Below are 12645 nucleotides of genomic sequence, written 5' to 3'. Positions count from 1 at the left end.
CTTCAGAATGGCGCCCCAGCCTCCGGTTGACAACAGTAGACACGTGGAAATTGCTGTTTCCTGTAGAGATTTCCTCTGGCTCTCTGCCAGGTCATGCTCATCTTTTCAGCTGAACTAATTCTGTTTATTTTATTCACTTTTTGCTTTGTTTCCTCACAATATCTCTACATGCGGTGCATTGTCTTATAAATCTTAGAACCAAATTGGTGGTATTTAGTCGCTTTTTAAATTCTAGGTCCTCAGTTTGATTTCAGGCTCCTTGAAGGGAGGGGCAATGTTTTCTGCTTAGATTTTCTTCTTCACAGTGGAGAGGATGGCCTCGTGGGCCTACCCGCTGTCTGGCTACTGATGCTAGGGGACAAATTGATTGTAGCTTTTCCGTTCAGTCAGTGAGAAGGGGATATTTCACCGGGAGTTGAACGGCACTCAGATAATCTCCAGTTCCTTGAAAGGCTTGGTAGGCAAGAGTCCATAGCCTGCTTGAAAAACAAATACATTTATGCTATTTGAATCTTTTAAAATTTCCTTCCTAGTATGGTGCATTGTGTTAAGTCTTAAAGCACAGCAGTGGTCCGATCTCATTCCTCCCAACTACCCCTCTTTCACCTTCACGGTGACAACCTGCAGGGGCTGCTCCCGTGGACACCATGCCATGTGTGTCAGCGAAGCCACTTTTGGGGGAAAATAAGCTAAATTGCCAGAAAGGGAGTAATGTTCAAAAAGGCAAAAAAAAAAAAAAAAAAAAAAAAAAATCTCATCTCCATGGCTGGAATCCAAGTTTCTGGTTTAGAGTGAGTGAGCCCCTTTAGAAGTGTGTCTGTTGCATAGATAATGTGTGTCTTCTCTTAAATGTCACATGCCTTTTCCACAATGGAGACTTAGTTTGGATTTAAGAGATTTCTTCCTTGTTTTCAGTGTTATAGCAGGGAGCATAGGAGATCGGCCTTACTCTGTCTCTGCTGTTGTATAATTTGCTTTTGCCCATTACACTGCCTAAAACAACTTTCAAAGCAATGGTGGAAAAGCCCCCCAGATCTTTCTTAAAGGGCATGTTGGTTTTAACATCGATTTTAATTTCAGTTCGTTTTTTTTTTTCCTTCCTCTTTTGAAAATTTCCTCCAGTTCTGAGGGCTATGGAAAATAGCTTCAACACAAACAAAGCCAGGTTCTAAATCCAGACCACATTTTCTTTCCTCTAGTTGATGATGCTAAGAAAAGAAGTGCTTTCTCCTAGGCAGGTAGAAACATAACATAGTTATACACCACCTCACCATTTGGTTCAGGGACAAGATTAGGGAAACAGAGTCTTTGTGCGAGATTGGTTTAAACTGGGTTATGAAACTAGGTCATCTTATCTTTAGAAACCTTGAATGAAGAGCCAGGAGGAGCCAGGTGAGTATGTGTGCGTGCGTGTGTTCTCATTTCAGTCTTATTTCAGGTGGCACGTCCTAACAGTCCTGTGCCGTCAGGCTTCAGCTCTTGTACCTTCAGGTTTGGGTGTTGTCCCTGAGAGGGACTCTCACCTCAGTGTTTTTCCCACTCCTAGCCCCATTTCAAACACTGTTAAGTCAGGTTAATCAAGGTGTCAGATGGCTGAGAGGTCATGAGGAGCTAACGACCTATAAATTTTTCCTATAAATCAGTGGAGGTCTTGCCCCTGGTCAACCCTGTTAGTAGTGGGACAGACATAGCTTCATGCTATGATTTCATGCACCTGCACTAGTCCTTTATTTCCCCAAATTGTGAGAATTTTAAATTCAGTCACGCTGGCTCCTGGGGGATATCATAGAATCCTATAATCTCACAGGACACTGAGAAACATCCAAGTCTAAATTTCTGCCTCTAAGTAAGTGCTTATCTAAACTAACACTGCCCAAAAGAAACATATGTGAGCCATAAAGTAATTCTAAATTTTTAGTAGCCACATTTAAAGAATTTTTTTAAAATTTTTTAAAAATCAAAAATGTTAGTACCATATTTTGTTTAAGCAAATAAATCAAAAATATTACCATCTCAATATGTAATCAGTACAAAAATTATCAGCGAGATGGTTTGCATTCTTTTTTTTTTCACAGTGAGTAAAGTCTGCTGTGAATTTTACACTGATGGCACATCTCAGTTAGTGTTAACCACATTTCAAGTTTTCAATAGCCATATGCTTATTGGGCAGCACGGATCTAAACCATCTTAGACAACTTCTACCTATTATTATCTTGGAGATTTTTAGGGAGAGATAGTCCAGATTTCTTTTCCTTTCTGAATTTGTAAGGACATTTACATGAGATATGTATTTATAACTTTCTTATTATTTCAAAATATTTTTATAAGCAAATGCTTTCCTTTTGTGTAGATTATTTTCTTCTAGTGTCAGTATACTCTATCTGTATTATTCATAGTCTGTAAACTCCTCCATATCAATACATACATTTTTATCTTTTTACCTATAACCATTACTAGGACTTCAGTAGAACTTGAGACCAAGGAATCATATATGTATGTATAAATCTATTTCTGTATCTACCTAGATGAATCTCTACTCTTAGGTAGTTAGATCTGTCTTTATATACAGATCAATCTGTATGTATGTATATCATGAAATTTGTCTCAGCACTCACAAATACAGAAGAAATATTATGTTCATTTAGAAATGGTCGAGAGCTATTTATTTTTTTCTGTCTGGCACAGATGGATTCTCTGAGTTGCATATTGTTTGAGATGGTATTTCAAGGTGGTTGTGTAGAGGAGAAGGAAAGAGGATCCTGGGTGAGGAGAATGGACTAAACAAAAAACATGGCACAAAAGAAGGAAGATATGGCTATATTTAGAGAAAAAAGAAGAATAAAGAAAGTATACAAAGATGAATACATGGAAGGTTAAGGGTAGATTGGGGTCATCAATGGAAGGTCTAGTATGTGAGATTAAATTCGGATTTCATTTTATAAATAACAGGGCATATTTAAGCCTCCTGAGCAAGAGAGAGAGAGGCATAATCATAGTTATGTTCTAGAGGAATTAATTTTGCAGCAGTGTAAAATATCAGGGAGAATGTCAGAATTACGAGTTCAGAGCAGAAGAAACTAGGACTCAGATTAGACATGCTCTTCAGTACATGATAAGTAGCTGGGGGGCGGGGGTACAGGTAGATAATGAAAGGAAATCCAGACAAAAATATGAGGCCTGTATTAGTTGAGGTAGACTAGGCTGCAGTAAATAAAATAGACCTATAATTGCTCTATAGAAGTATATTTCTCCCTCACGTAACAGACCAGGACTCTTCCGGGTAGGTTGAGTGGGAGGTGGGTCCTGTTCCACAGTTATTCCATGCCCCAGATAGTTGCTCTTACATCTTCACCAGATGGCTTCTGAAATCATCCCAAAGGTTCACTTCTCAAGTATCCAGTACGGGAAAAGAGAATGGAGGAGTGCATGTGGGAGGTTTCAATTGGCCAAGTCTGAAAACAGTACATGTCACTTATGCTTATGTTCCATTGGTTAGATCTTGGTCACATGGCCACATCTAAGTACACAGGAGGCTGGGTTATATGTTCTAGCTGTATGTCCAGGAAGAAGAAAATAATAATTTTGATGAATGGCTAGCAGTCTTGGCTACAAAGACCAAGGAGAGAAACTCGGATAATGCTAACATCTGTGGGTTAGAAGGGAAGGAAAACTGGAAAGTGTCCACCTTAAAACTGCCAGTTATTTTACCAGCAAAGTGGGTTTATTTGTGACTAGCAGAAGAATTGCAACTTGGGACATGTAAACTATGGCTAACCATAGGTGAGTCTGGAGATCAAAGGAAAGGAATGTTACTTTATAGAGGAAAGGAGGAAGTTGGGAGGGGCTGCTTTGAATGGAAGTCCATTGGAGGAAAGTGAGAGTTCGGGGAGATGATGACTTCTTGTTAGCTGAGTTGTGGTATTTTCATATTGGCTGAGCTTGTTGCTGGGCAAGAAGAAATTCTTTTCTCCCACTGGAGTGGTAATGTAGGCTTCTTCCTGTTGAGAATGCAAGGTAAGTCTCTTCCTTTTGGGGGTCTGCAATTAATGCAAGTGGTAGAGTGTGACCATCAGGCCTCCTGATTCCATTTTAAATGAGGTTTCCTTTATTCAGTTTCATAAAAGTAATCACAACAATAATAATACAAACTGTATTGAACACCTATTAACTTCTTATTGTGTGCAAGACATTGAAATTTATGCATTTTCACATTTAAATATCACTATGATCTTGTGAGTGAAGTACAATTATTATTATAATTTTAATGGTCAGTAAACTGAGGTTAAGGAGAGTTAGAGAGGCCCTACGTACAGAAGAGGTACATGGTGCAGCACCCAGGAGTGTTTCACAGGTGGGGCTTTCAAGTGTATTTGTGGACAGTGCTAACCTCTCCTAGCAACTATAAGTGACAATACATATAGCATATTGCCAACGGATCTGAACCTTAGCGTCCGGAGTATTAACAGGGGGTCATGTAGACATGGCCGATTCCTACATGGTTGACCTTAATCTCAAGCTTCTCTGGAGGTTGAGCTGATATACGGCTCTCCGCCCCACCATAAGTCATTGTTCTCTTAGACCATCTGGCATGTCCCAAGGCCCCAAGGTAAAAGGATACTCTTATCAGGCAGGACATTCCAAGCACTTAGAGAGATGACCTTCCTAGAGTTGAGGGCCAAGTCCAGACTTCCCTTTGGGTAAGTTTACTTCTTTATTATGTACTTTATTAAGCATCAGACAAGATAGATGTGCAAGAAAAGGATGAGACACGGGAAAAATGTAGTGTAGCAAAAGGTATGCTTCATCATTGTTTCATATGACTTTTTTTTAAAGGCTTCTCTTCTGTTTGTGATTTTACAAGACTGTCATGTTTCTATTAAGCACCCATGTTGACTTATCACAGTTTATTATTCCAGACTAATGGACAGATAAATATAATTATCCCTTTCTACCTTTTGGAATTGCATATAACAAAAATGTGCATTCATTCATTTATTCATTGATTCTTAATCTTTCCAATTCCTAAAATTTATTTGTCATCTATTTTCCAGACTCTTAGTCAAGTGCTGGACAGTCAGTGTTCACATAGAGCTTAGAATCTAGTAAATGAGGAAACATTAATCAAATAATTATGCCAATTAATGGATAGTTGCCAACAGAGGGAAAGGGAATATGGTTTTATGAGAGAAACTAACAAAATAACTTGACTTAGACTTTGGGGTCACTGATGGCTTCTTGGAGGAAGTAACACTTGATCTGGTGACCAGAAAGTGAATAGAAATGAACCACACAGAATCAGAATGGAGAGGAATAAACAATTCAGATATAATAAACATCATATACAGTGAATGGCCTTTGATGATGGGCTATTGGGACATTCGAAGCCAGAGATTATGGAGGATCAGGTGGTAAAGTAGAAATGGTAAGTAACTGAGTTTCATACCCCCTTTGAAACTGGAGTCAGTAACATTAGCTGATGGATAGGAATGAGAAAGAGAGATCTAGAATGACTCCAATGTTTTTAGCAAATATTTGCAGCTGTAGGAATGGAAATACCATTTGCTGAAAATCTAGGGAGAAGATTAGGGTAAGAACAGATTTAAGGAGTATATCACAAACTGAGTTTGAGACTAAAATTTTGAGATGCCTATTGGTTTTAAGTGGAGATAATGAGAGGGCAGGTTTGTTTTTTTTTTTATGGATCTGAAGTTCAAAGAAGGGGTTTGTAGTGTATGAATAATTTGGGGGATAACAATTAATTGATGGAATCTAAAACCATGAGAACTAAATGCAATAACCTTGGGACTGGGTGTATGGAGAAGAGTAAAGATCTGAGAGCGAGCTGTGGAACACTCTTAATATTTGGAGTTTGGGAATTTGGGAAAGGTCCAAGGATGAAGACTGATGGAGTGGCCATTGAGGTACAACAAAAACACGAAAGGAGTATATAGGGTTTCCAGGAAGCAAGTGTCCCTAAAGGAAAGGAATGATCATCTGTGTCAAAAGCTGTTGATTAAGATAAAGACTGAGAATCAGCCACTGGATTTAGCCATGTGAAGTCACTGATGATCTTGACAAAAGTAGTTACAGTGGAATGAGAAGAAAGAAAGCCTGATGGAATTGGGTTCAAGAAGTAATGAGTAGAAAGGAAGTAGAGGCAGCAAATAAAACTCTTTTTTGAACTTTGCCAGTAAAGGAAAAGAACAAGTAGAAATAACGAAAAGCAATGTGTGGGTCCAGAAATCAAACTACGGATATATTATAATTTTTTCAGCTCTTACTTGTATATAGAGTTGTGATCATAATATACAGGTAGTTTTGAATTTTATTTTTATTTGACTTTACATCATATAGTTTTCCATGTGGCCAATCTTCATAATTGTACTTCTTGATGACTTTATAATATTCCATATCATGTATATTCTACTAAACATTCTTCTCCACTGGGCATTTGTGATATTTCCAATTTTTGATTATTGCAAGGTAGAAATAAACTTCTTAATGTAAATAGTTTTTCCTTGCCGTTAGGATTATTTCCTTAGGGTACATTCCTAAAGTGTGATTATTAGATAAGTGTATGAAATTTTAATTTATTCTGTTGCTTCTTTAAAGGCTTATGTGTTGGGGCGCCTGGGTGGCGCAGTCGGTTAAGCGTCCGGCTTCAGCCAGGTCACCATCTTGCGGTCCGTGAGTTCGAGCCCCGCGTCAGGCTCTGGGCTGATGGCTCGGAGCCTGGAGCCTGTTTCCGATTCTGTGTCTCCCTCTCTCTCTGCCCCTCCCCCGTTCATGCTCTGTCTCTCTCTGTCCCAAAAATAAATAAAAAACGTTGAAAAAAAAAAATTAAAAAAAATAAATAAATAAAGGCTTATGTGTTGACAACTTTCCCCTTATCCCCAGGATCTATCTTGTTGACCTTGAGCCTTCTCACTATGTATCCATAGTTTCATGTCTATTTGCTTAAAATCTCGCTGGACTACCTTATGCCTCATCTCCCTTCTTCTCTTACCTTTTTTCTCTGGTGACTGTACAAGGGTAGAAAAGTATCAAGTCTGATAGATCAGTCATAGACACGTTCTAGAATCTATTATTTGATAAGTTGATGGGGTAGGATAGGGTCCACTGGATTACGGGGCCTCAAACTCTATGCACATGAGTCACTTCAGAACGTTGAAAACTCATGATGTCCAGGTTTCACTTCATGTTAGTTAAAATAGACTCTCTGGGGGTGGTACCCAGGTAGTCTTAAAAACTCACCAGGTGATTTTAATGAGCAGTTAAACTTGAGAACCAGCAGGTCAGAACCACGGTGGCAGGAAGCCTCTAGTCTTTTTTTTCCCTCTTCCCTTACAAAGGACAGTCTTTCTAATCACATCTCCACTGCAGAGTGAGGTGAGCTAATCCTAGCAGCCCTGCTGTGCCTGACTCTGAGTCAAGGTTTATCAGCAAGGCTCTGAGCGCTTGCTGGGTATGTATTCAGAGGGCAAATAGCCCCTAGCCCAGAGGAAGCCTACCTGCCAGCCCATGAGTTAGTGGGGTGCTTGCAAATCGGAGTCCCTGGGTCTTGACTGTTCCTGCCTGCTGTTGTTGACCTACCAGAAATTAATTTCTGGCCAGCCTAGTTTTTGGTGTTTGTTATCAATGACTTTTGACCATATAACCCGCTGTAGCATATTATTCGTAACTTTCTAAAACTTTTGGCAGGATTTTAGCATTTTTGCTTTCCCTAACATTTCATGCTATAATTACATGTTTAGTTTGCATGTATATATGAATATATATATATATATATATATATATATATATATATATTCATGTATATATGTATGTATAAGATAAATGTATATATACTGTCCTCATCCATTCCTATCTGAAAATTTTTAGGGTCTAAACCTATAGCTGTTCTTTTCTTCCTTCTGTTGTTTTTCTACAAGATTGACTATGAGGGGAATCCCATTTTCCCATTGACTTCCATAAAAAATGATGAACATGACTTTCTACAGGAAAAAATGACTAATAGAGAAGAAAAAGTTTTGGTGAAAAGATTAGTCACCCTTTGACATGGAGGGTGATGATTCTCATTAACATTGCTTTCTTTTTTAGAATGGTTTTGAGGCACTCTGAGATATGCAGGGCACCCCTGCCCCCCCCCCCCCCCCCCCCCGCCCCGAGAGTTTCCTTGTCCATTGTTCGTGATCCCTCAGTATCTGTATGACTTGTGAATTTTTCCTGCCCCTCACTTTCCTTGAGTGTTCTGAGAGTTGGTGTCACCTTTCCTGGATTGTGAAGCACCTATAACCATTGGTTATTCTTACCTGAAAATCATTTGAGCTATAGGATCTGAAAGGAAAAGTATTGTATTGGAATCTGAAGAAATAAATTTAAGAAATAGATGACACTTTGTTAATTTTTTTTCTCCTTGGTGTACATTTCTGCTACTTCGCGTTCAGCTTTGGGATTCAGAGGGCTGTCATGTGGACATTTCTGGAGTCGGTTACTATAAAGATGACTCACATACAAGATAGAGTTCTAAATTGCTTGGTTTTTCTATAAAGCTCCTTATTAAAGTCATTTAACAAAACACCATAGCCTGGGTGGCTTAAACAACAGGAATTTATTTCTCACAGTTCTGGAGGCTGGGAAGTCCAAGATCAAGGCACTGGTAGATTTAGTGCCTGATAAGAACCCACTTCCTGGCTTGTAGACGGCTGCCTTCTTGCTGTGTTCCACATGACCTTTCCCCAGTGTATGCGTGAAGAGAGAGAAAGATCCCTCTCATGTCTCTTCTTATAAGGGCACTCTAATCCCAATCATGAGGGCTCTGTCCCCGTGACCCAATTACCTCCCAAAGGCCTCATCTTCAAATACCATCACACCGTGGAGTAGGGCTTCAACATATGAATTTGAGGGGAATCACAATTCAGTCTGTAGCATCTCCCACGGAAGCCGATTACATGCCCCGCTGATGAAACAGATAAAAACGAGAGCAATTTTCCTGTAAGATCAGTAGACGTCATCTCTTTATGGTTAAGCCAATACAGTGCTTTCCTTACGAGCTCAGGGTCTTTTTCAAGCCAGTGAACAAAATACACAATTAATACATAAATCCATTATGTTTCCAAGGTAGTGTGCCAGAAGAAGGAATATGGAATCCTATTCATCATCCTGTTTAAGCAATATTCCACTCCTCCCCCGACCCCAACGAAACATTTTGCGTTCCTGAACATCAGATTGTTGCGCTGGTGTCGCCTGGCACAGCATGTCTGTTTGCCATCAGAAGTACGTGGCTATTTTTGGAAGCAGGGAAATCATTCAGTTAGAGAAATCTAGAATTCTATGGGCGAAGGCCCTACTGAAGCAGGACAAGTGAGAATTAGTAGGAATTTATTATGCTTTGAGTACATAGTGACTTGAATTAAGTTTTAAGAAGCCTCTGTCTTAGAATATAATTTACCCATTACTGATATAAATGTAAATATGTCTTCAGTCTTTAAAGTGCTTTAATACTACTATCCTTCTTCTTAGCTAATTTGCTAAGTAAAGGCAACTTTTAATAGGATTTTAGTCTCAATTGTCATGGAATCTACAGTGTTGGGCCTAGATAAATATGGCCTTACAGTGAACAATCTGAGGGAGTTTTTTCCTCATTTGTTTAATATATGTTTCACAGATTACCACATCTCTGGATAAAGCATTTATAGACCTAATGTCCATTTTAGTTATGGCTCAAAGTTCTCCCAAACACTTTATTCTGTTTCTAGAACTTTGGTAGGATCAATGCCAACAGTATTTTCAGGGGTAAAATGAGAGGTGTTTAAACTGTGCGGGTTCACTTACTTTCTTGCCTCCAGAATCTAAATTTGAGATCTCCCCCTTTCATACCTGAAAAGAAAACTGAAATCAGGTGGGTCTTTCCCTTCCAGGAGAATGCCGTGAATGGAGAGCACCTGTGGCTGGAGACCAACGTCTCAGGAGACCTGTGTTACCTGGGAGAGGAGAACTGCCAAGTCAGATTTGCAGTGAGTGTGCTCCTCAGATCTCTGGGTTCTGCCCTTCCCTGGGGAAGGCTTCCAAGTTGAGTCTGACAGCCTGAGGAGGCCCGAATTTCCAAAGAGGCCACCGTGCCTGAATTTACAAGGAGAGGTTTGAAAGAGCCTATCCCTTGTGAGACAGTTGACAGTTAACATGGCTTTCAAGGGGGTTGGTTTTAATGGCTTGAGGGCTTGGCTATGCAGGTTGAACTTTGGTATAATGTGCCACTTTATGATGATTCCCAGCGTTGGTTTTTATTTGTGTGTTGGAGGGAAGGGAAAGGGTAAATGTGCATGAGTGCTTCCGGAGGGGGTGTCTGTGTGGGGGGAGGTCTGAGTGGGGGGGAGGTGCGTCTGTGGGAGAGACCAGTCGGTCCGACAAGTTGGTCTTGTAGAAGAGCGTGTATGGTGGAGGGGATTGCTGGTGCGTGAGAATGGGGATGGTGAAACACCTGTCTGGTGCTGGCGTAGGCTAGCAAATACAGGCATGCCTTGTTTTCTGATGCTTTGCTTTATGGGGCGTCACAGACCCTGTGTTTTTGGTGTTTTTTTTATATACAAATTAAAGGTCTGTGGCAACCCTACCCAGGCGCCATTTTTCCAACAACATTTGCTTACTTTGTGGTAATTCTCACAATATTTCTGACTACTTCGTTGTTATATTTGTTATGGTCATCTGTGATCAGTGAACATGACTGGCTGAAAGTGGACATAATGGTAAGCATTTGTAGCAATGAAGTAATTTTTAATTGAGGTATGCACTTTTTTTAGACATAATGGTATATTGCACACTTACTAGACTGCGGTATAGTATAAATGGTAACTTTTATATGCACTGGGAAGCAAAAAAATTCATTTGACTCGCTTTATTGTGATACTCACTTTATTGCAGTGGTCTGGAACCGAACCCACGATATCTCTGGGGTGTGCCTGCAATTCAGATCAAGTTGTGGAGGATAAAATTCTAGAAACTAGACAATTAATAAACACATTGGAATATCCCTTGCTTTTTATTTATTTTAATGTTTATTTTATTTATTTTGAGAGAGAGTGTGTGTTTGTGAGCGGGGCAGGGCAGAGAGAGAGAGGGGGAGAGAATCCAAAGCAGGCTCAAACCCATGAACCATGAGATCGTGGCCTGAGCCAAAACCAAGAGTCAGACGTTGAACCAACAGAGCCACCCAGGCACCTCTTTCTTGCTTTTTAAAATTTGCTTTGTATGGCTATTTAGAACCACCAGTTTAAATGTCAAAATTGTCTTTATGTTCTGTGAAAAGAACACCGTTGCCAGGCGTTGAGTCGTAAGGAACTAAAATTTTATTGTTGAGAAAGTGAACTTAAAATTTTTGTGTAATTGAAAATTGTTGGTTTGAAAAGAGTAATGGGAAACATAGAATAGTAAAGAAGAAAGAAGTGTTCTTTCTTACTTGGGGAAATGAGCCCTGTAAAGACATAATGCATTTTTTTCCTTTTTCATTATATTTGTTTATTATGTGAAAGAAAGGTTTGTGGTAGAATGCAGGACTTTGGAATTACAAGTGAATATTTTTCTATTAATAACTAATAAGAAAGAAATTGAATTTCCACTAAAGCTTACAGAAGAATATAGCCCTCAGGGACTTTTATCCGGCTGCCAGAATTGCAAAGCTCATGGAACAAAACTTTAAAAATTGCGTTAGCTGTTTTGACGACTGGTTTATAGGTTTTGTTGGGGAAACTTCATGAGAGTTTAGAAGACCAGGGTGTACTTGAGTGAAGTTAGGAGTAAAGATCAGTGAAAGGCCCGGCTGTACAAGGTCTCAGTTTGAATCTCACTGTTACCACTCACTGATATTGAGAACTCCTGTCTCTTGGGTGCTGGCTACCTTCTTCGAAAAAGAGAATAGGATGAAATTATTTTAAATTATGCTTCCAACCCAGGTCTGTACTTAGCTGTTTGCATTTCTCTTAATCTTGTAAATTCATTTGATCTAAATATCAGGATTTCCACTTTATGCATATGTATTTTTAATTAAAGTATAATTGCATAAAATTTGATTAAATTAACCAAAGACCAAGAAATGCTCAGCTGTTTGGACTAAAATGCTATAAATAATGAATTAACATTAGGATCTTAGTTAATTGCATAAACACTGGTCGTGGACTATCAGATAATATGAAATGGAAAAAATGAAAGCCAAGTTTACTTGCATACATGCTTTTGAACTATTTCTGCTGATACTGCTGTCATCTGATGGACTGTAATTTGTTACAGAGTTCTGCATTATTTCCAAATTACTCCCTTTGATCCTTTTCTGGTATCTTTTACTGTCAGTCACATACTACCTCTCTTGGCAAATATATATACAGATACATCCACTCTTTCTAAACCTTGTATCAGCAAATGGCATCACTATTTACTGACTGATTATACCTGGGTCACTATTACCTCTAGACAGGGAAAAACAACAAAGAATAAGGGAAATTTATAAGTAGGATGCAACAGAGTTGTGACAACCCCTGGTGCTCTTCTGAATCTTTCTGCTAATTTTATCCCCAATACTTGGCTCTATTAACTCACTTCACAAAGTGTCTGGAAGATGAAGAGCTCTCCTCCAAAGAAAGGTCGGTGAAAGAA

At 39.2% G+C, this 12645-nt stretch overlaps 1 protein-coding gene across 2 annotated transcripts in view; it reads left to right on the top strand.

The window, feature by feature from the left end:
* DGKI (diacylglycerol kinase iota) overlaps positions 1 to 12645 on the top strand; it is a 444548-nt gene that overhangs the window by 154441 nt on the left and 277462 nt on the right. For both annotated transcript variants that reach the window (XM_042927643.1, XM_042927642.1), the window contains exon 3: positions 9921 to 10016. In XM_042927643.1, coding sequence (XP_042783577.1) covers positions 9921 to 10016 — 96 coding nt within the window. The remainder of the gene's footprint in view (positions 1 to 9920; positions 10017 to 12645) is intronic.

The sequence above is a fragment of the Panthera leo genome, chromosome A2, assembly GCF_018350215.1.
Source record: "Panthera leo isolate Ple1 chromosome A2, P.leo_Ple1_pat1.1, whole genome shotgun sequence".
In the NCBI taxonomy this organism is placed as follows: domain Eukaryota; kingdom Metazoa; phylum Chordata; class Mammalia; order Carnivora; family Felidae; genus Panthera; species Panthera leo.
The sequence above is the reverse complement of the archived record's forward strand: the minus strand, read 5'-3'. Positions and strand labels throughout refer to the sequence as shown.